At 44.6% G+C, this 25172-nt stretch overlaps 1 protein-coding gene across 6 annotated transcripts in view; it reads right to left on the reverse strand.

The window, feature by feature from the left end:
• Positions 1–732: 732 nt before the first annotated feature.
• NEDD4 (NEDD4 E3 ubiquitin protein ligase) overlaps positions 733–25172 on the reverse strand; it is a 470501-nt gene continuing 446061 nt past the window's right edge. For all 6 annotated transcript variants that reach the window (XM_063926139.1, XM_063926140.1, XM_063926138.1 and 3 more), the window contains 5 exons: positions 24790–24849; positions 24601–24708; positions 19623–19719; positions 4535–4607; positions 733–3724 (listed from right to left, as the gene is read on the reverse strand). In XM_063926139.1, the coding sequence (XP_063782209.1) occupies positions 3622–3724; positions 4535–4607; positions 19623–19719; positions 24601–24708; positions 24790–24849 (441 nt within the window). In that variant the 3' untranslated portion in view covers positions 733–3621. The remainder of the gene's footprint in view (positions 3725–4534; positions 4608–19622; positions 19720–24600; positions 24709–24789; positions 24850–25172) is intronic.

The raw sequence follows: 25172 nt of genomic DNA on the forward strand, positions 1-25172 counted from the left end.
TATAAGAGGATACGTTATTTTTTTTCTGCCAAATCTGACTCTGCCTGATTCAGATATCATCGTATTGCCAACGCAGCAGCAATCCTTTTCAACAATGGAACTGTGAGGCAACGCAGGTGTAAAAGACACCCACAAGTGAACAGAAACACTCACTGTAGCCATCACATCATTTTCAGCAACTGCATACTTCGTCGCAATCGATGCAGATGCATGGAAAATTGGCTCAGAGTGCCTCCATGGATGCACAGAACGTCCGTGGGAGCTGCAACACTGGCGCCATGTTTTATGTGTAACAGATTGCAGTTGCACACCGAGACACGCCTCTCCCAAATGTCCTTTTCCTGTCACTCACTCTGTGACGGATTCCTAACTGCAAGCAGCATCACAAAGGTACCTTGGTGCGTGTGCACTGTGGCCGTGCCGCATGCGCAGTCTAACGATAATCGCTCAGTTGCGACACCATCAAAGTTGCGACCGCATCTGAATCAGGCCCCCTATGCACCCTAGAGAACCCCTATTATCCAATGTGGCTGCAACCCAACCACATGCCCCCTGCAGTATTGTGGCAGATCTTATTTCTTTACAAAGCTCTTCATCTAAGCTATTATCTACGAATCTGTTACACACCAGCCAGAAACAGGTACTTATACATTCATTGTATGATTTAATATATCCAACATATCAATAAAAAGAATGCATTATAACTCTGCAGGCAGGAAAAAAAATACTCCAAACGATAATAGAATAAATTTATTTACTGCTTCAGGATAAATACTGTGTAAGCATTTCAGGCTAAAAATTATGAAACAGATATTCCAACATTTCAAATGATAACATTTGCTTCTCTACTGCAGCGGATTTGTACAAAATATCTGACTGTTACTATACAATCATTTCAATTTCATATAAATTATTAGTTATTTACATTTAACACTTTCGAAGAATAAGATGCAGCCATAAAAGACCAAAAACACAATGAATGGAAAACTACAAAACCCTATAAGGACAAAATATATTTTCTTCAAATTACAGAAAGCAGTAAGGTGCTTGACCCCTTCTCTAGTGTGTGGTCTGCACTGTATTGCTATGAATACGCTGCAGGCCCCTAGAACAGTGGTGGAGTGAAAAGCAGCCATACAATGTGTTCACGTCACGATAAGCAGCTGAGGTCAGATCACTGGTCAATAGAGCTGTAAATGCTATAGAGGTGAATACGTTGGGTAGAACAAGAAAACCAGCCACTATTTTCACCCACCTGTTAGTACAAGGTATGGGGTCTCTCCTGCAAAAAGTGCCAAGAATCAGGAGGAGGAGGGGTGGATAAATGATGTTTTGTGATGATCACCAAGTGAGGAGTATTGCCTATTAACAATGAGGTGTCTAGGGCCATTTTTACATGTAATTTTAATTTACTATATTTTATAGTAATGGTTACAGCTATGGAAATAACACACCGAGAGAACCCCAAGTTCTAAACGTTCCAGGTAACCGCTCCCTTATCGCTATAGTATGATGACTGCAGTAGTCCCTATGTTCAGGATTGTTTATAATCACCAGCTTCCAGTGATTGTCATTTACTGTGTGTAATTTACAGTTGCATATTTATTATTGCATAGAAACATATCAGCCCCCAATTCAAGTTTGCAAGTATACAACGCAATTTACAATCAAATGCAAAGTTTGTGAGAGGGTTATCAAGAAGTAATGTGTCAGAGGCATTGAAAGTATTGCCAAAGTGTACCCAATGACCCAATATTCAGCATACAAGTCCTGTGATGGAGGCATGCCTAAATAGTACAGGACTGATGGACTGAATGCCCATGTCTATAGGTAATGTAAGTAAGCAATGGATAGACTTTAAAAACAAAATATTTGCCTGAAGGTTGCAAGATGCTTTAGAAGAATTGAAACTGGAAATTGTTCTTAGATTATCAAAGTAAAAACAACTTTAACATTTTCATGTAGGAAAATAATTTAAGTGTAGAAAAAAAGACTTACAAGAAAGAACAAAACTACAAGTATTCTCACATTATTACATTATGACTTTGGTTATTTTGTATTGTAACACATTATTTGGTAACCAGGCTAGTGAAGGATTTAATATAGATATAAAAAAAATTATAAACTAGAGTAACCGTAAACGTATAAAACTTTGTAAACATGTCTGTACTGTGTAACTGTGCAAGGCTGCAAGAATTAATGTGTGCACACCCGGGGGTAATGGAAGTGTCCAACAAAAATGAAATTATTTAAATGTACATATTTATGTCCAAAAAAGAACTGTGAAACAAAAAAAAATTTCATAACAAAAAAAATATATATAACCGATCCTTCTAATTAACTAACGTGAGAAAATGTCCAAAGTTAAAATAAAAACACACATAAGCAAAAGAAAAGAAAACTGGAAGGGGAATATTAATGGTTTCTGGGGCAGCGTGACTCATAAAATAAAGATGAATCAAATCATTTGTATTGGCAGGGGATAGGTTTCAAAGTATCTTGTAATTAAGAACATTACACAGCCTGAAGCAGCTACGAGTGCATTTATGCTAAAACGGGAAGATCACTCATTTTAGTTTTAAAAGTAATTTAGGGAGCTTTGTTGTGTGGCATCATGTAATTGCACATCAGAAGGCTTTGCCATAAACATCATGTGACCACTTACAAAAACTCAATATTATTGAGGAACATCTACTTCTTGGAATTTTACTGCACATAGCATCACACTGATTCAATGCTCACTGAAAGCATGTCAAGTGCCGAGACAGAATTCCTAACTGGAGTAAGACTGCATCACCCTTAATGGGGCACATCAGTGCAGAATGGCAGTTTTTGCTAGGCTTGTGATTTACTAAGAAATAAAGTCACATACAATGACAAGTGTAAGTGGTAGAGTTTTAAGCTACTCCTTAGAGACAATCTGCTAAAATGCCCTACTTATCCAAGGGAAAAAACATGGATAATTCCATTTACATAGCAGAGCTTTGGGTAACTGCTTTACCCGCTGTGTATGCAGCATTCCCAACACAATCTCTACCATGACATTGCTATTGTTTCAGTGAGAAAGACCACTGACAATACATTGCAGCATCACTACAATACGGATAGGCTGCATCGTAACACTGTCTCCCTTATTCAGCAGAGAGCCACAATACACACTTGTTCAGAACATGTGACTTTTCTTAGTTTAAAGCCTTAGAGAATTGTCAGCATAGCCTGCACAGGAAGTAGGCTATAGTAACAAAGTCTTGGGTTAGGAAGTCATTTTTACAGTAAGTGAAATGGTCAGACTAATCCTTTGAATGATTACATGACTTATGCTCTTTTCACAGTTTATACTTCAGTAGTTTTAATGGCCAAGTTAATTGCATGTCTTGATTAAGAGGTAATCATCATACTAACGTTCCTACTTGAGGTGTTATTTTGGAGAAACATAATATCTGTGCGTGGAGTACATGCAAGCTTGGCGTGTGCAATTACAGAGGGACATCTTTCTGGTCATCTCCTTTTAGAAATAGGAGAAATTCTGAATAAAGTTGCAAAAATAGAGACGTTCCCTGGGAAGAAGACTATTTTCAATTGTAAACGTAGCACTTCTTAGCACTTTATGTACTCCTCTCCTCAGTCCACCCCATCGAATCCTTGAGCATTTTCTATTGCTATGTGTAGCTTGTCCCATAGGTCCTCAAATGACTCATAAGGTGGTAAGTCCAGGCGATTAAAACTGCAAAAACAAAGAGGAGAAAAATAAATATATCCTGTTTAGATCTTAGTCCTACAAGGATGCTACACATGAAGTACTGCCCCAAAACCCAAATTATATTTTGCATGCGTATATATATATATATATATATATATATATATATATATATAAAAAAACTCACTCTGCTGCGGCACTCAGAAGTAAGAAATACAATAGGCAGGTCTCCTGTTAACATTTCAATGTTCACACATTGTCGTCAGGAACATTGAAACGTTGACCAGGGGACCTGACTATTGTCTTTTTTACTTCTGAGTGCCGCAGCAGTGTGAGTTTGAGTTGGTAACACTGCTTCTACAGCAGTGTGATACTGAGGGCAGCGGAGCTTATTTTACCTACAAAACATGCAGGGGTGAGTGCCGGAATTCTGCTATATATATGTATATATATATATATATATATATATAAAAAGTTCAGCCGAATCATGGCACTCTGCGGTCTCATTCAGTCAATAAAACACAGCTCCAGGAAGCTTGTAGCGACGTTTCGGCTTTAATAGCCTTTGTCAAGCATAATAACCAACACGTTATTGGTTACTATGCTTGACAAAGGCTATTATAGCCGAAACATCGCTACAAGCTTCCTGGAGCTGTGTTTTATTGACTGAATGAGACCGCAGAGTGCCATGATTCGGCTGAACTGTACATACACTTAATGGGCACCGCGGCAGGTGATGTTGGAAGTGAGAGTGCCGGTTGCTAGCCTATATATATATATATATATATATATATATATATATATATATATATATTTAAAAAAAACAAAAACCAGTACCATGTGTGTGCTCTTGGAAGTTTCTCTGGGGATCCCCATTTTTCAACTGTAAACAACTGTGGTCCATTTGAGCCTAAAAGCAAACACATGTTGGTTATAATTTGGCAGTGAGAGGAACACAGTACATTTCATTCCAGATGAGGCACTGATCTAATGAAAGGTAAAACTGAAGCCATGTGTTGTAGGATATCATTTTATGGTGGCAAAGCTGCCAGTGTAGTGAAAGGGTAATCGCATAGGGTGGGCATCAGCAAATAGGTAGGTGATTGGTGCTAACTCATGTCCTCAACCCCATAAAGACTGGCCACACATGCCACACGCCAAGACAAGCTGCCTCCTCCAGCCCCACTGAATATCAGAACGTCTCTGTAGCTAGTGCCTAGAACATGCTAGGAAGAGGCAGTCAAGTGCTGTTGTCTTGTGACCTGCTTATTTATATTCAGTGCTCTTCACTGAAACAGATGATAATGATCATATAGCTGGGAGACATTCCTCAAGTACAAGTATTCTCAGTGACCAGAATACCTGCTAATGCTTGCTGTAGCAAATAAAGCTGTAAGTAGTGAAGGTCACCACACATACTGGTGCCTCCCAACTGCGGGTACATACTAACACGAGTGTCGAGGAGGCTTGCAGCTTAATGAATGAATAACTACAGGTCTTAGGGGGATACAAACAGGTAGTATATAGTGGCATTAACACTGAAGTGTTTTCAACATTGGGAGCATTAATATCCTGGCAATGCAGTTACAAAGACCAGCGAACATACAGATGTAGCCATGCTCGGGATCAGTATGAAATACCTACAATCAAAATCCTGACGTTCAAAATCCCGACAACAATTGACAGACGGTCAAAATCCTGACATGGTCAAAATCCAGACATTTAAAACAGACATTCAAAAAGTCGACAACTTTTTTATTGTTTTTTGGTGTGTATGTCGACATAGGTTGACATGGACACTGTTTTAAGTGTACTGCGTCCACTCGCATGGCTTGCTGCGCTTGCCATGCTTCGGGCACGGTGCCTCGCTGCACTCGGCACACTATTTTATTCCCCATCCAGATCCACTGGGACGGTAAAGAATGAACAAGTTGGTTTCAATAAAAAAAAAACATGAAAAACGCATGTCGACTTTTTGACCAGTCAACATTTTAAATGTCGGTATTTTGACCCTGTCGGTATTTTGACCGTCTGTCAATGGTTGTCGAGCTTTTTGTAGGTAAATTGACCGCATTCCTCCATGCTCATCTGCCTTCAATGCGGTATGCTGCATGGTGTGCTGGGCTGAGACTATCTGCAGATGGCAATCGCCCCATTAATTCCAGTAGAAATGAATGAAGCGATCACCGGCTGCAAATAGTCGCAGCCCGACACGCCATGCAGCATGCCGCATAGCAGCAAGATGGGCGTGGCTACATCTGTAGTTACTTGGTCTATTAACAACTCTTATATTAAGAGATTGCTGCAGGTGTATTAGATGGTCACTTCATCTCAATACTAGTAGCAGGGCTGTGTGCAGTCATTATTACCAATTAATAAATCCATGCAGGTCCAACGTACTGCTAGAGACTTCGCTTCCATGTGCAGTGGGCCAGAAGACACACCATGTCTATGTGATTAAGGAACTACAGAGAGGAGAATGGGTTACAGGTTGTGTGTGTGTCACTGAACTGCCAGGAGGAGCAATACTCCGTTGGGGCAAATGAGTGAAATGGGGAAGGTCTGCACTGCACCTTAGTCTTTGGCTACTGTTGCTAGAGTCTATTGGCGGCTGAACATGGGGTTGAAGAAGAGAGTGAGCAGAGATAACTTGGTCCTGGATCTGAACTGGTCTTTTAGGAAGATGGTTTTTCAGAATGTATGTGGACTATAATGATGTGAGCAAAAAGTATCAATCTAAGAGGCTCCGGTTAATATTCTGGTGCCTTAATAAGTAAATCAACTTAATTTCTTCTTTAATATGCCACTCAGCCCTTACATGTGGCTACTTGTCTGCTGAATAAGGTAGACCCAGGTGTGAAAATAAATAAATGCATCGGGTGATAATAAGATTTTAAACCTACCGGTAAATCTTTTTCTCGTAGTCGGTAGAGGATACTGGGGACTCCGTAAGGACCATGGGGAATAGACGGGCTCCGCAGGAGACATGGGCACTTTAAGAAAGACTTTAGTTCTGGGTGTGCACTGGCTCCTCCCTCTATGCCCCTCCTCCAGACCTCAGTTAGAGAAACTGTGCCCAGAGGAGACGGACAGTACGAGGAAAGGATTTTGTTAATCCAGGGCAAGACTCATACCAGCCACACCAATCACACCGTATAACTTGTGATAAACTACCCAGTTTACAGTATGAAAAAACAACATAGCATCAGTGCAGGACCGATGCAACTATAACATAACCCTCATGTAAGCAATAACTATATACAAGTATTGCAGAAGTAGTCCGCACTTGGGACGGGCGCCCAGCATCCTCTACGGACTACGAGAAATTGATTTACCGGTAGGTTTAAAATCTTATTTTCTCTAACGTCCTAGAGGATGCTGGGGACTCCGTAAGGACCATGGGGATTATACCAAAGCTCCCAAACGGGCGGGAGAGTGCGGATGACTCTGCAGCACCGATTGAGCAAACATGAGGTCCTCCTCAGCCAGGGTATCAAACTTATAGTATTTTGCAAAGGTGTTTGAACCCGACCAAGTAGCAGCTCGACACAGCTGTAGTGCCGAGACCCCTCGGGCAGCCGCCCAAGAAGAGCCCACTTTCCTGGTGGAATGGGCCTTGACCGATTTCGGTAACGGCAATCCAGCTGTAGAATGCGCTTGCTGAATCGTGTTACAAATCCAGCGAGCAATAGTCTGCTTTGAAGCAGGGGCACCAATCTTGTTGGTTGCCTACAGGACAAACAGCGCTTCAGTTTTCCTGACTATAGCCGTCCTGGCCACGTAAATTTTCAAAGCCCTGACCACATCAAGTAACTCGGAATCCTCCAAGTCACGCGTAGCCACAGGCACCACAATAGGTTGGTTCATATGAAAGGATGAGACCACCTTAGGTAGGAATTGAGGACGGGTCCGCAACTCCGCTCTATCCATATGGAAAACCAGATATGGGCTTTTATTTGATAAAGCCGCCAATTCCGAAACTTGCCTAGCCGAAGCCAAGGCTAAGAACATGACCACCTTCCACGTGAGATATTTCAACTCCACCATTTTAAGTGGTTCAAACCAGTGTGATTTTAGAAAACTTAACACCACGTTAAGGTCCCAAGGTGCCACCGGAGGCACAAAAGGAGTCTGATTATGCAGCACTCCTTTTACAAAAGTCTGAACTTCTGGAAGAGAAGCCAATTCTTTTTGAAAGAAAATGGATAAGGCCGAAATCTGGACCTTAATAGAGCCTAATTTTAGGCCCAAATTCACTCCAGTTTGTAGGAAGTGAAGGAAACGGCCCACATGGAATTCTTCCGTAGGAGCATTCCTGGCCTCACACCAAGAAACATATTTTCGCCATGCCGTCAAACGCAGCCGCGGTAAGTCTTGGAACAGACAGGGCCCCTGCTGCAACAGGTCCTGTCTTAGAGGAAGAGGCCACGGATCTTCTGTGAGCATTTCCTGCAGATCCGGATACCAGGTCCTCCGTGGCCAATCTGGAACAATGAGGATTGTTCTCACTCCTCTTTGTCTTATTATCCTCAACACCTTGGGTATGAGAGGAAGAGGAGGAAATACATAGACCGACCGGAACACCCACGGTGTCACTAGGGCGTCTACAGCTACTGCCTGAGGGTCTCTTGACCTTGCGCAATACCTCTGTAGCTTTTTGTTGAGGCGGGACGCCATCATGTCTATCTGTGGCAGTTCCCACCGACTTGTAATCTGTGCGAAGACTTCCTGATGAAGTCCCCACTCTCCCGGATGTAGGTCGTGTCTGCTGAGGAAGTCTGCTTCCCAGTTGTCCACTCCCGGAATGAACACTGCTGACCGTGCGCTTACGTGATTCTCCGCCCAGCGAAGAATTTTGGTGGCTTCTGCCATCGCCACTCTGCTCCTTGTGCCGACTTGGCGGTTTACATGAGCCACTGCGGTGACGTTGTCTGACGGGATCAGAACCGGTTGGTCGCGAAGTAAGGTCTCCGCTTGACGTAGGGCGTTGTATATGGCCCTTAGTTCCAGGATGTTGATGTGAAGACAAGTCTCTTGACTTGACCAAAGACCTTGGAAATTTCTTCCCTGTGTGACTGCTCCCCAACCTCAGAGGCTTGCGTCTGTGGTCACCAGGATCCAGCCCTGAATGCCGAATCTGCGGCCCTCTAGAAGGTGAGCACTCTGCAGCCACCACAGGAGTGATACCCTGGCCCTGAGGGACAGGGTGATCAACCGATGCATCTGTAAATGTGACCCGGACCACTTGTCCAGTAGGTCCCATTGGAAAGGCCTCGTATGATGCCACCATCTTTCCCAGGACTCGAGTGCAGTGATGGCACTGACACCTGTTTTGGTTTCAATAGGTTCCTGACAAGAGTCATGAGTTCCTGGGCCTTATCTATCGGGAGATAAACCCTCTTCTGGTCCGTGTCCAGAATCATGCCCAAGAAAGACAGACGAGTCGTAGGAACCAACTGCGACTTCGGGATATTGAGAATCCAGCCGTGTTGCTGTAACACTTTCAGTGAAAGTGATACACTGTTCAGCAACTGCTCTCTTGATCTCGCTTTTATGAGGAGATCGTCCAAGTACGGGATAATTTTAACACCTTGCTTGCGCAGGAGCACCATCATTTCCGCCATTACCTTGGTGAAAATTCTCGGGCCGTGGAGAGACCAAACGGCAATGTCTGAAATTGGTAATGACAGTCCTGTACCGCAAATCTGAGGTACGCCTGATGAAGTGGATAAATGGGGACATGAAGGTATGCATCCTTTATGTCCAGGGACACCATAAAATCCCCCCCTTCCAGGCTTGCGATGACCGCTCTGAGCGATTCCATCTTGAACTTGAACCTTTTCAAGTATAGGTTCAGGGATTTCAAATTTAATATGGGTCTGACCGAACCGTCCGGTTTCGGGACTACAAACATGGTCGAGTAATATCCCTTTCCTTGTCGAAGGAGGAGAACCTTGACCACCACCTGTTGAAGATACAATTTTTGTATTGCATATAACATGATCTCCCTTTCCTGGGGAGAAATTGGTAGGGCCGATTTGAAAAATCGTCGAGGAGGCACTTCTTCGAATTCCAGCTTGTAACCCTGAGAAACAATTTCTATTGCCCAGGGATCCACCTGGGAGTGAACCCAGATGTGGCTGAAACTCCGAAGACGTGCCCCCACTGGGACGGACTCCGCCAGTGGAGCCCCAGCGTCATGCGGTAGATTTTGTAGAGGCCGGGGAGGACTTCTGTTCCTGGGAACTAGCTGTGTTGTGCAGCTTTTTTCCTCTGCCCCTACCTCTGGCAAGAAAGGACGCACCTCGCACTTTCTTGTTTCTTTGTGACCGAAAGGACTGTATTTGATAATGCGGAGCTTTCTTATGCTGTGAGGGAACATAAGGTAAAAAAAAAATGATTTTCTAGCTGTAGCTGTGGAGACTAGGTCCGAGAGACCTTCCCCAAACAATTCCTCACCCCTGTAAGGTAAAACCTCCATATGCCTTTTTGAGTCGGCATCACCTGTCCATTGCCGTGTCCATAGGACTCTTCTGGCAGAAATCGACATAGCGTTTATTCTAGAACCCAGTAGACTAATGTCTCTTTGAGCATCTCTCATATATAGGACAGCATCTCTTATATGCCCCAGGGTCAATAAAATAGTATCCATCCCCTCAGATAAGGTATCCGTCCATGCCGCTACAGCACTACACACCCAGGCCGACGCAATTGCCGGTCTGAGTAAGGTACCTGAATGTGTATAAATGGACTTCAGGGTAATCTCCTGTTTGCGGTCAGCAGAATCTTTGAGGGTAGCCGTATCCTGGGACGGGAGGGCTACCTTCTTGGATAAGCGTGTTAATGCTTTGTCCACCCTAGGGGAGGATTCCCATCGTAACCTATCCGTTGACGGGAAAGGATACGCCATAAGAATCCTTTTGGAAAACTGCAGTCTTTTATCTGGAGATTCCCAAGCTTTTTCACATAACTCGTTCAGCTCGTGTGAGGGGGGAAAGGTTACCTCAGGCTTCTTACCCTTGTACATATGTACCCTCTTGTCAGGGACAGGGGGTTCCTCTGTGATGTGCAAAACATCTTTTATTGCCATAATCATATATCGAATGGATTTTGCCAATTTTGGCTGTAACTTTGCATCATCGTAATCGACACTGGAGTCAGAATCCGTGTCGGTATCTGTGTCAACAATCTGGGATAGTGGGCGCTTATGAGACCCTGACGGTCCCTGCGACATAGGATCAGGCATGGGTTGAGACCCTGACTGTCCCAAAGCTTCAGCCTTGTCTAATCTTTTGTGTAATGAGTTTACATTAGCATTTAAAACATTCCACATATCCATCCAGTCAGGTGTCGGCGATGTCGGCGGAGACACCACATTCATTTGCTCCCGCTCCTCTCTAACATAGCCTTCTTCCTCAGACATGTCGACACACGCGTACCGACACACCACACACACAGGGCATGCTCTTTCTGAAGACAGTTCCCCCACAAGGCCCTTTGGATAGACAGAGAGTTAGTATGCCAGCACACACCCCAGCGCTATATAACCCAAGAATAATACAGTAACTTAATGTTTACCCAGTAGCGCTGCTGTATGTAATTTGCGCCAAATTATGTGCCCCCCTCTCTTTTCAACCCTCTTGTCTACCGTGGTATAAGCAGGGTAGAGTCCGGGGAGCTTCCGCTCAGCGGTGCTGTGGAGAAAAAATGGCGCTGGTGAGTGCTGTGGGAGAAGCCCCGCCCCCTCTGCGGTGGGCTTCTGTCCCGCTTAAACTGTAAAATTGGCGGGGGCTCATACATATATACAGTGCCCAGCTGTATATATGTTATATTCTTGCCAAAAAGAGGTTTATATTGCTGCCCAGGGCGCCCCGCACCCTTACAGTGACCGGAGTATGTGAGGTGTATGGGAGCAATGGCGCACAGCTGCAGTGCTGTGCGTTACCTCAGTGAAGATCATGAAGTCTTCTGCCACCTTTGAAGTCTTCTTTTCTTCTCATACTCACCCGGCTTCTATCTTCCGGCTCTGCGAGGGGGACGGCGGCGCGGCTCTGGGACGGACGGCGAGGGTGAGATCCTGCGTACCAATCCCTCTGGAGCTAATGGTGTCCAGTAGCCTAAGAAGCAGGACCTTGCAACTCAGAGAGTAGGGCTGCTTCTCTCCCCTCAGTCCCTCGATGCAGGGAGTCTGTTGCTAGCAGTGCTCCCTGAAAATAAAAAACCTAACAAAATACTTTCTGTCAGAAAGCTCAGGAGAGCTCCTGAAAAGCACCCAGTCTCCACTGGGCACAGTATCAAACTGAGGTCTGGAGGAGGGGCATAGAGGGAGGAGCCAGTGCACACCCAGAAAAAGTCTTTTTTAAAGTGCCCATGTCTCCTGCGGAGCCCGTCTATTCCCCATGGTCCTTACGGAGTCCCCAGCATCCTCTAGGACGTTAGAGAAATATAATGTGGCTCATACTCCTCCCTGACTGGATAGTCACGCAAAGACGCTGGTGACGAGGGGGAGACACATTATAGCATCCAGGCATGTTATTGTTTGTTTGTATATATACCTGCCTCTACCTACCCCAGAATGGAGAAGACTAATGGTGTGTACACATGGTGAGATTTTTTTCTTTCGATTTTGACTATATAGTCAAAATCGCAAGTAAAGTTAGTGCAAATCGCAAGGTGATATGCCACTTGCGATCCCAATGCGCGCTCCCGCCAGGTCGGTATCGCAAGAAAAGATAGACTGTGTAGGCAAGTCAATCCTTGCTAGTTCGGTGTACTATCTAGTTCATCTCACATGTCAATTAAATCTCACATAAGCCAAAATCGTAAGCAAACAAAGTCCATATCTCAAGAAAAGTTAGTCAAAATCGGTGGTGCTGGGCTCTGGGGGAGTTCAGGGGAAATCGCAAAGTGAAAATCGGGCATAGCAAGGATCTCACCGTGTGTACACACCATTACACTACATACAGTATGTGATGGCAGAAACAAGATAGCTTTAATGACTTATTGAATTGAGTAACCCAGAATACAAATGATATAGCCAGACATTGAAGGTATACAAACAATAATTCTCCAAACAACAAATAAGTAATGTAATGTATGAGGGTATCTAAGAACGTAATGATCAGCGAGATGCCTGCATGAAATATTTGGAAGAAAATATTTTAATATAAGTTCCAGCCACATATCACTAACTTTCTGTGATAAAGAGCCTGATCACAGATGTGCACACACTCAGTTGTTAATGTAGTGGTGCGATTATCAGCAGTCTGCGTATAAGCCACACTGAACATGTCCCACAATGGTCATGTGACAATGAACGCAGTGAAGATTTACTGTACGAGGGTTGTTTGATAAGTGTGGAAAATTTCTATGAGATGGCGCCACAATCCCTTTCCTGACGTGATGCCTGGAAAGTTCTACTCTTCTTACCTGCCCCAGGCCAAACTTCAGACAAAAGTGAAGCGTTATTCACTTGCGGTAGTTGTTTGTCGCAAGTGATTTAGCAGTTGCCACAAAAATGATTAAAAATGAATTCCATGCATCGATAAATAAGAATTTACTTACCGATAATTCTATTTCTCATAGTCCGTAGTGGATGCTGGGGACTCCCAAAGGACCATGGGGAATAGCGGCTCCGCAGGAGACTGGGCACAAAGTAAAAGCTTTAGGACTAGCTGGTGTGCACTGGCTCCTCCCCCTATGACCCTCCTCCAAGCCTCAGTTAGGATACTGTGCCCGGACGAGCGTACACAATAAGGAAGGATTTTGAATCCCGGGTAAGACTCATACCAGCCACACCAATCACACCGTACAACTTGTGATCTGAACCCAGTTAACAGCATGATAACAGAAGGAGCCTCTGAAAAGATGGCTCACAACAACAATAACCCGATTTTTGTAACAATAACTATGTACAAGTAATGCAGACAATCCGCACTTGGGATGGGTGCCCAGCATCCACTACGGACTATGAGAAATAGAATTATCGGTAAGTAAATTCTTATTTCTCTAACGTCCTAGTGGATGCTGGGGACTCCGAAAGGACCATGGGGATTATACCAAAGCTCCCAAACGGGCGGGAGAGTGCGGATGACTCTGCAGCACCGAATGAGAGAACTCCAGGTCCTCCTCAGCCAGGGTATCAAATTTGTAGAATTTAGCAAACGTGTTTGCCCCTGACCAAGTAGCTGCTCGGCAAAGTTGTAAAGCCGAGACCCCTCGGGCAGCCGCCCAAGATGAGCCCACTTTCCGTGTGGAATGGGCTTTTACAGATTTTGGCTGTGGCAGGCCTGCCACAGAATGTGCAAGCTGAATTGTACTACAAATCCAACGAGCAATCGTCTGCTTTGAAGCAGGAGCACCCAGCTTGTTGGGTGCATACAGGATAAACAGCGAGTCAGATTTTCTGACTCCAGCCGTCATGGAAACATATTTTCAGGGCCCTGACTACGTCCAGCAACTTGGAATCCTCCAAGTCCCTAGTAGCCGCAGGCACCACAATAGGTTGGTTTAAGTGAAATGCTGAAACCACCTTAGGGAGAAATTGAGGACGAGTCCTCAATTCTGCCCTGTCCGTATGAAAAATTAGGTAAGGGCTTTTATAGGATAAAGCCGCCAATTCTGATACACGCCTGGCTGAAGCCAGGGCTAACAGCATTACCACTTTCCATGTGAGATATTTCAAGTCCACAGTGGGGAGTGGTTCAAACCAATGTGATTTTAGGAATCCCAACACTACATTGAGATCCCAAGGTGCCACTGGAGGCACAAAAGGAGGCTGTATATGCAGTACTCCCTTGACAAACGTCTGAACTTCAGGAACAGAAGCTAGTTCTTTTTGGAAGAATATCGACAGGGCCGAAATTTGAACCTTAATGGACCCTAATTTGAGGCCCATAGACAGTCCTGTTTGCAGGAAATGCAGGAATCGACCCAGTTGAAATTCCTCCGTAGGGGCCTTCCTGGCCTCGCACCACGCAACATATTTACGCCAAATACGGTGATAATGTTGTACGGTTACATCCTTCCTGGCTTTGATCAGGGTAGGGATGACTTCATCCGGAATGCCTTTTTCCTTCAGGATCCGGCGTTCAACCGCCATGCCGTCAAACGCAGCCGCGGTAAGTCTTGGAACAGACATGGTCCCTGCTGGAGCAGGTCCTGTCTTAGAGGTAGAGGCCACGGGTCTTCCGTGAGCATCTCTTGAATTTCCGGGTACCAAGTCCTTCTTGGCCAATCCGGAGCCACGAGTATAGTCTTTACTCCTCTCCTTCTTATGATTCTCAGTACTTTTGGTATGAGAGGAAGAGGAGGGAACACATACACTGACCGGTACACCCACGGTGTTACCAGAGCGTCCACAGCTATTGCCTGAGGGTCCCTTGACCTGGAGCAATATCTGTCCAGTTTTTTGTTGAGGCGAGACGCCATCATGTCCACCTTTGGTTTTTCCCAACGGTTTACAATCATGTGGAAGACTTCTGGGTGAAGTCCCCACTCCCCCGGGTGAAGATCGTGTCTGCTGAGGAAGTCTGCTTCCCAGTTGTCCACTCCCGGAATGAACACTGCTGACAGTGCTATCACATGATTTTCCGCCCAGCGAAGAATCCTTGCCACTTCCGTCATTGCCCTCCTGCTTCTTGTGCCGCCCTGTCTGTTTACGTGGGCGACTGCCGTGATGTTGTCCGACTGGATCAATACAGGCTGACCCTGAAGCAGAGGCCTTGCCTGACTTAGGGCATTGTAAATGGCCCTTAGTTCCAGGATATTTATGTGAAGTGACGTTTCCATGCTTGACCACAAGCCCTGGAAATTTTTTCCCTGTGTGACTGCTCCCCAGCCTCTCAGGCTGGCATCCGTGGTCACCAGGACCCAATCCTGAATGCCGAATCTGCGGCCCTCTAGGAGATGAGCACTCTGTAACCACCACAGGAGAGACACCCTTGTCCTTGGAGACAGGGTTATCCGCTGATGCATTTGAAGATGCGATCCGGACCATTTGTCTAGCAGATCCAACTGAAAAGTTCTTGCGTGGAATCTGCCGAATGGAATCGCTTAGTAAGAAGCCACCATCTTTCCCAGGACCCTTGTGCACTGATGCACTGACACCTGGCCTGGTCTTAGGAGTTTCCTGACTAGGTCGGATAACTCCCTGGCTTTCTCTTCCGGGAGAAACACCTTTTTCTGTACTGTGTCCAGAATCATCCCTAGGAACAGCAGACGTGTCGTCGGAATCAGCTGCGATTTTGGAATATTTAGAATCCATCCGTGCTGTCGTAGTACTATTTGAGATAGTGCTACTCCGACCTCTAACTGTTCTCTGGACCGTGCCCTTATCAGGAGATCGTCCAAGTAAGGGATAATTAAGACGCCTTTTCTTCGAAGAAGAATCATCATTTCGGCCATTACCTTGGTAAAGACCCGGGGTGCCGTGGACAATCCAAACGGCAGCGTCTGAAACTGATAGTGACAGTTCTGTACCACAAACCTGAGGTACCCTTGGTGAGAAGGGCAAATTGGGACATGGAGGTAAGCATCCTTGATGTCCAGAGACACCATGTAGTCCCCTTCTTCCAGGTTCGCTATCACTGCTCTGAGTGACTCCATCTTGAACTTGAACCTTTTTATGTAAGTGTTCAAGGCTTTCAGATTTAAAATGGGTCTCACCGAGCCGTCCGGCTTCGGTACCACAAACAGCGTGGAGTAATACCCCTTTCCCTGTTGTAGGAGGGGTACCTTGATTATCACTTGCTGGGAATACAGCTTGTGAATGGCTTCCAATACCGCCTCCCTGTCGGGGGTAGACGTTGGTAAAGCAGACTTCAGGAACCGGCGAGGGGGAGACGTCTCGAATTCCAATTTGTACCCCTGAGATACTACCTGCAGGATCCAGGGGTCCACTTGCGAGTGAGCCCACTGCGCGCTGAAATTCTTGAGACGGGCCCCCACCGTGCCTGAGTCCGCTTGTAAGGCCCCAGCGTCATGCTGAGGACTTGGCAGAAGCGGGGGAAGGCTTCTGTTCGTGGGAAGAAGCTGTCTGTTGCAGTCTTTTTCCCCTTCCTCTGCCCCGGGGCAGATATGAGTGGCCTTTTGCCCGCTTGCCCTTATGGGGACGAAAGGACTGAGCCTGAATAGAGACGGTATCTTTTTCTGCTGCGAGGTGACTTGGGGTAAAAAGGTGGATTTCCCAGCCGTTGCCGTGGCCACCAGGTCCGATAGACCGCACCCAAATAACTCGTCCCCTTTATACGGCAATACTTCCATATGCCGTTTGGAATCCGCATCCCCTGACCACTGTCGCGTCCATAATCCTCTTCTGGCAGAAATGGACATCGCACTTACTCTTGATGCCAGAGTGCAAATGTCTCTCTGTGCATCTCGCATATATAGGAATGCATCCTTTAAATGCTCTATAGTCAATAATATATTATCCCTGTCCAGGGTATCAATATTTTCAGTCAGGGAATCCGACCAAGCCACCCCAGCACTGCACATCCAGGCTGAGGCGATTGCTGGTCGCAGTATAACACCAGTATGTGTGTATATACTTTTAAGGATATTTTCCAGCCTCCTATCTGCTGGCTCCTTAAGGGCGGCCGTTTCTGGAGACGGTAACGCCACTTGTTTTGATAAGCGTGTGAGCGCCTTATCCACCCTAGGGGGTGTTTCCCAACGAGCCCTAACCTCTGGTGGGAAGGGATATAGTGCCAATAATTTTTTAGAAATTAGCAGTTTTTTGTCGGGGGTAACCCACGCTTCATCACACACTTCATTCAATTCATCTGATTCAGGAAAAACTACGGGTAGTTTTTTCACACCCCACATAATACCCCTTTTTGTGGTACTTGCAGTATCAGAGATGTGCAAAACCTCCTTCATTGCCGTGATCATGTAACGTGTGGCCCTACTGGAAAATACGTTTGTTTCTTCACCGTCGACACTGGAGTCAGTGTCTGTGTCTGGGTCCGTGTCGACCCACTGAGGTAACGGGCGTTTAATAGCCCCTGACGGTGTTTGAGACGCCTGGACAGGCACTAACTGAGCTGCCGGCTGTCTCATGTCGTCAACAGTTTTCTGTAACGTGCCGACACTGTCACGTAATTCCTTAATTACGGCCATCCATTCAGGTGTCGACTCCCTAGGGGGTGACATCACCATTATAGGCAATTGCTCCGCCTCCTCATTTTCCTCCTCATACATGTCGACACACACGTACCGACACCCAGCACACACACAGGGAATGCTCTGATAGAGGACAGGACCCACTTAGCCCCTTGGGGAGACAGAGGGAGAGTTTGCCAGCACACACCAGAGCGCTATATATGTATAGGGACAACCTTACAATAAGTGTCTATCCCTTATAGCTGCTTATATCTGTTATTTTGCCAAATAAGTGCCCCCCTCTCTTTTTTACCCTGTTTCTGTAGTTGCAGGATGCAGGGGAGATTCTGGGAGCCTTCCTACCAGCGGAGCTGTGTGGGAAAAATGGCGCTGTGTGCTGAGGAGATAGGCCCCGCCCCCTTCACGGCGGGCTCTTCTCCCGCTTTTTACTGGAAAACTGGCAGGGGTTAAATACATCCATATAGCCCAGGAGCTATATGTGATGTATTTTTTGCCAAATAAGGTAAATTCATTGCTTCCCAGGGCGCCCCCCCCCCAGCGCCCTGCACCCTCAGTGACCGAAGTGTGAAGTGTGCTGAGAGCAATGGCGCACAGCTGCAGTGCTGTGCGCTACCTTATGAAGACAGGAAAGTCTTCTGCCGCCGATTTATGGACCTCTTCTTGCTTCAGCATCTGTAAGGGGGCCGGCGGCGCGGCTCCGGGACCCATCCATGGCTGGGCCTGTGATCGTTCCTCTGGAGCTAATGTCCAGTAGCCTAAGAAGCCCAATCCACTCTGCACGCAGGTAAGTTCGCTTCTTCTCCCCTTAGTCCCTCGATGCAGTGAGCCTGTTGCCAGCAGGTCTCACTGAAAATAAAAAACCTATTTAAACTTTTACTCTAAGCAGCTCAGGAGAGCCACCTAGATTGCACCCTTCTCGTTCGGGCACAAAATCTTAACTGAGGCTTGGAGGAGGGTCATAGGGGGAGGAGCCAGTGCACACCAGCTAGTCCTAAAGCTTTTACTTTGTGCCCAGTCTCCTGCGGAGCCGCTATTCCCCATGGTCCTTTCGGAGTCCCCAGCATCCACTAGGACGTTAGAGAAAAACACTTTTATTTAAAGAAGTGGACAGCAGCACAAAGCAGAGTTAGAAGAAGTTCGTGGGGACTTCTGCGTTGATGGCCATCTATTTCTGAATAAATGAATTAAAAAAGGGCGAACCTGCACTGAAGACAAAGCGCACTCCAGATGCCCAGTTGAGATCAGCACGTCGGATATGATGGTGCAAATCCATGGTATCATTGGAAGATCACAGAATAAAGGTACATGAGATTGCTGAGGCTGTAGGCATCTCAACGAAATAAGTGCAAAACTTTCTTAATGAAAAAGCTGTGTGCATGATGGGTGCTGACTCTTGTTAAAAAAACGCACGTGAAAGGACGTTTCAGCGCAGTGTTTACCGATGTTAAAGCACAATCTGCAGGATTCGTGACACTGAACGAAGCTTGGCTTCACCACTAAGGCGATTTTTTCCGAAACAAATTAGTTTTACTTGCTTTTTTACCACACTCCTTAACTGACCTAGGATGGATGCGGTGTCTCTGTATTCAGCCTCCAGGATCTGCAAAGCCACCGCTGGGCATCGCAATAAAAATCCAGGTGGCAGCAACATTTACATAGTTTTGCACAGCTACTGTGTAGAAATTATACAGCTACGAATGCATTTGCCGACATCTCTCAATCAGGTCCAAAGTTCCTTAGCTTGCATCCCATCTATCGTGATCTAATGGACAGTATGTAGATTGGCACAATCATAAATACCTACCATAGAGCTCAGCAAATCCATTCATAGGTACCCGGGAGGTACCAGTGACAAACTGCAACAAGCGAATCCTCTTCTCAGCATCCATCATTAATACAGCCTACAAGTTAAAACAAAAAATTAAAGTTGGTTCATGCAAAAGAGAATATATCTAAACAGGCAATAATAGAAATCCATGTTCTCCTTTGTATCGACAAAATTATTTCCCCTAATATCCCTTTCAGACATAGTGATGTTCCTGAGCCCTGGCATAGGGGTTTTTCCCGAGGCTCAGGAAAACTACCCGGGTCTTACCTATGTATGAAAGGCACCAACCCAGGAACAAGTTCCCAGGCCGGCGCCCCTGCTATTGACCAGGGTTTTTCCCGGGACTTTCATCTCGAGACAACCTGACTTAAGTCTGAATTGTGCGTCCCGGGAATTTACTCAGGAGTCACACCTAGAAGCCTCTGATTGGCGTTTGGGGCTGTTTGAAGGGGGCGGAAGTACTGCTGCAGTGTGTAGTAGAAGCAGCCGGCTCAGCCTAGAACCAGAGAGGCTGCCAGTTGTGGTGAGGTCTGGTAGCTGGTGTATGACATGTATGAATGTGATGTGTGTGTGTGTGTATGGCATGTATGTATGTATGTGTATGTATATGACCTCTATGTATGTGTGTGTGTGTGTATATAAGTGTGACATGAGAGCAGCCAGGGTAAACCAGGCTTATGTTTGAAAGGGGTTGACGTGGGAATATCCCAGGTATAGTGTGAAAAGGGATCTCGAGCAAAAACCCGGGATTTTTCAGAGGTGATAAACATGGGTCTGAACAGGGAAATTCCCGGGTTGTATGTCTGAAAGTTGTATCAATGTCATTCTACAGTCAAATAAGCTGAGGACAATTTCAATAAGGTGCAGCAACAAGAAGAGCTGGGTTACAGCCTGCTGTAACATATTATGTACCCAGTTCAGAGCTGTAAGGTAAAGGAATGCGGCCACTTGTCAGTGATATTAATGAGATCAAACAGATGAGTGTGTGGCATCCAGAGTAATCATGTGACAGAGTGGGAAATTCTGACTGGATTCCAGCCAAGGTGTTAACATTTGACTGTAAGGAAATACATCACCTCTCTCTTCACAAAGGGCATCATGCTTTTGTTGTTATACTGACTTTCTCCATTATTCATAGCATTGCATGCAGTATCTGCTTTCCCTAATGTTTATTTTCAGTAAAAGGGAACCAGCAGGACACATTTACTGTCCTTTATTGTACATGAGCGCAGTACATTTTATGCTGATTATTTTATGATAATACAAATATTTTGGTTTCCATCCCAGACATCTGTATAGCATCAAGAATTTCTGTACAACTATGAATCTGGATCAGAGTAGTTGTAAAGTTTATTAAGAGGATTTTTTGTGTGTGTGTGTGTGTGTGTGTGTGTGTGTGTGTGTGTGATCCTTGTAAAATCGATCAATAGTGACTTTTATATAAGGGCCTCTTTTCCGTGGTATAAGGGGTATTATGGATTCCTTGCATCACATCCACAACCTGTCCAGGTTCAGTCATTATTATTTTTTCTTCTAATTACTCTGAGATATATTCCCAAAAAGGAAAAATTGTGGAAATCATGGAGCCAATGTTTCTTCGGTTTGACACAGGGATCAATAATTGCTGCAGTCACATACATTCCTCTCTGCATTGCGTCCAGTTCTTGTACAGTAGAGAAGGTACAAGGGTGATTTAATCTGCAGCTTCAGTTTATGCTTTACAGTAAAACTTCTGATTAGCATGCATGATAAAAAGGCAAATATACTGGGAATACAAAACAGGAATTTTTTAAACATTTTTTTTTATTTTTTATTTCCACACTATACAGGGCACCAGACACTGTTCATCTGCAATGTGAAGGTAAAAAAATAAAAAAAAAATTAGCGAGCACACGTGAAACATCCTATGACATCATCACGCCACCAGCTGTCAGCACTTTGGGTATGAGTGATCATGTGGCCAATTTCACAGGACCTTCCTTCAACAGCTAGTTTAGTTCATTTAGAAAGTCTTTACAGCAAAAGAGGAAGCTTTGAAGGTTTCTAGAGAACTTTTCTCAATAATGGTATGTGGGTAAATAACTATATATATAAAGAAAGAAAATAAAGGAAATTGGTGCCCAGGGGTTATTGAGACTCACGGGTCTCAATAACCCCTGGGCGCCAATTTCCTTTATTTTCTTTCTTCATATTTTCTATACTCAGTTCCTCCTAACAAGGAACATAGTGAAATAGGCTGCCCGTCTTAAGAAATACTATACCTCACTTTATCTAATACCTTTAGAACAGCGCAGGAGGAGAATATTTGGTTGGTATATATATATATATATATATATATATATATATATATATACATACAGTTGTGCTCATGCCCTGCTTCTGCTGCACAATGATGAGTATATGTTGGATCTTATCAAGTCTCTTCAATTAAATTGTTTGTTCAAGTATAGAACAGTGAGCTAGTTCTGTTCAAACCTACATGCGGATGCTGGGGGATGGACATGTTTTCATATCAATTTGATTTATAACCGGACACCTGAAATTTTGCTTTGAGAGTGTCAGTGCGGCTTACCGGGACTTTGTTCTGTGATAATATATATATATATATATATATATACACATACACACACACACACACACATATATATATATATATACACACACACACACACACACACACACACACACACACACACACACACACACACACACACACACACACACTTGTGCTCATAAGTTTACATACCCTAGCAGAATTTGTGATTTTCTGGCCATTTGTCAGAGAATATGAATGATAACTCACAAACTTTTCTTTCACTCATGGTTAGTGGTTGGGTGAAGCCATTTATTGTCAAACAACTGTTTTTACTCTTTTTAAATCCTAATGACAACAGAAACTACCCAAATGACCCTGATCAAAAGTTTACATACCCTGGAGTTTTGGCCTGATAACATGCACACAAGTTGACGCACACGGGTTTGAATGGCTACTAAAGGTAACCATCCTCACCTGTGATCTGTTTGCTTGTAATCAGTGTGTGTGTATAAAAGGTCAGTGAGTTTCTGGACTCCTGAAAGACCCTTGCATCTTTCACCCAGTGCTGCACTGACGTGTCTGGATTCTGAGTCATGGGGAAAGCAAAAGAATTGTCAAAGGATCTTCGGGAAAAGGTAATTGAACTGTATAAAACAGGAAAGGGATATAAAAAGATATCCAAGCAATTGAGAATGCCAATCAGCAGTGTTCAAACTCTAATTAAGAAGGGGAAAATGAGGGATTCTGTGGAAACCAAATCACGGTCAGGTAGACCAACAAAAATTTCAGCCACAACTGCCAGGAAAATTGTTCGGGATGCAAAAAAAAAATCCACAAATAACTTCAGCTGAAATACAGGACTCTCTGAAAAAAAGCGGTGTGGTTGTTTCAAGATGCACAATAAGAAGGCATTTGAAGAAAAATGGGCTGCATGGGCGAGTCGCCAGGAGAAAGCCATTACTACGCAAATGCCACAAAGCATCCCACTTACAATACTCCAAACAGCACAGAGACAAGCCTCAAAACTTCAGGAACAAAGTCATTTGGCGTGATGAGACCAAAATTGAACTTTTTGGCCACAACCATAAACGTTACATTTGGAGAGGAGTCAATAAGGCCAATGATGAAAGGTACATCATTCCTACTGTGAAACATGGAGGTGGATCGCTGATGTTTTGGGCATGTGTGAGCTACAAAGGCACTGGAAACTTGGCCAAAATTGATGCCAACATGAATGCAGCATGTTATCAGAAAATACTGGAGGAAAATTTGCACTCATCAGTCCGGAAACTGCGCATGGGACGTACTTGGACGTTCCAACATGACAATGATCCAAAACACAAGGCCAAGTCGACCTGTCATTGGCTACAGCAGAATAAAGTGAAGGTTCTGGAGTGGCCATCTCAGTCTCCTGACCTCAATATCTTTGAGCCACTCTGGGGAGATCTCTAATGTGCAGTTCATGCAAGACAGCCCAAGAATTTACAGGAACTGGAGGCTTTTGCCAAGAAGAATGGGCAGCTTTACCATCTGAGAAAATAAAGAGCCTCATCCACAACTACCACAAAAGACTTCAAGCTGTCATTGATGTTACAGGGGGCAATACACGGTATTAAGAACTGGGGTATGTAAACTTTTGATCAGGGTCATTTGGGTAGTTTCTGTTGTCATTATGATTTAAAAAGAGTAAACACAGCTGTTTGACAATAAATGGCTTCACCCAACCACTAACCATGAGTGAAAGAAAAGTTTGTGAGTTATCATTCATATTCTCTGACAAATGTCCAGAAAATCACAAATTCTGCTAGGGTATGTAAACTTATGAGCACAATTGTATATGTAGGATTTTTACACAGGCTGTACCATTAATATTACATGTTTTACAACTGTTAGATAGGTACAATTTCTGTATGTTCTCTTCAGAAAATTCTTCTGATGGTTCCATACTGTGGGATTTCAGTATTTATTCTAAAGGGCCCCATACACTAGAGCGATTATGCCCGATTTCAGCCCAATTTGGGCATTCGGCCTGATATATTGGGTGAAGTTGGGCATTTTTTAGGTGTCTCCGGTCCGGTCCGATGCGCATTCCCCGTGAGCATCGAATCGGATCCTCCAGATTGAATGTGCCGAACATTCAATCAGGTCCGACCAGGGGGCATGGCTGGGATCGCCCAGGATACATCGGATGCAAAAGGGAAGCATACGGTGTATCTTGGCCGATCCTGCCCCCTGAGAGGCTGCTGGGGTGATCACCTGCGTTCGCCTTCGACATGCGGTCGGATAAGTATATGGGGCCCTTAACTCCACAATACTCCTTGCACAATAAATCTGGCTATGACTAGCACTATAATGATAATGAAATGCCATCCTCCAATACAGAGACTAAATCTATTTTGAAGAAGGAATATACTTTACCTTCCAAAACCATTGTATAACTTGGTGTCCGGCTGTGTATCCATTTTTATACTTTGAATGTTCTCTCCAGTTGTTCACATCTACGTCTCCCAAACCACACATAAGCAGCTTGAAAACAAAGAACCAGAGGTTTAAAAGAACCGTACATGAAAGGAACAAGACCTCACCTTTAAGCATTAAGTACTGTACCTCCAACTCATTTTCATCAAATATTTTGATCAGATCCTGAGGAATCAGTTCAAAAAAGCCCTATGGGGGAAAAAAAGAGAGAGATGACACTTCTGCCATTTATTAGCGTTAGAAGCATGTAATCTGCAAGCACATATTGTGGAGTCCAAACGCCTTTGCCAACGCACCTGAACACGGTTCCACAGTTCCTGGTATTTGTATCCTGCTATGAAATCCTCATGTGTATCGCCTGCTAACTACAGTGCTTCACTCCGCTTCTGCCTCAGTAATTACACATAGACTTCACTCATTAATCTCTGCCATCGGTAACCTAAAATCACTAGCTTTCAGTCTGCATTGTCAAGTACCTGTGTTCTGACTGCTAAGCTTTACTACAGACTGAA

Source organism: Pseudophryne corroboree, chromosome 6 (genome assembly GCF_028390025.1).
Source record: "Pseudophryne corroboree isolate aPseCor3 chromosome 6, aPseCor3.hap2, whole genome shotgun sequence".
Classification (NCBI taxonomy): Eukaryota; Metazoa; Chordata; class Amphibia; order Anura; family Myobatrachidae; genus Pseudophryne; species Pseudophryne corroboree.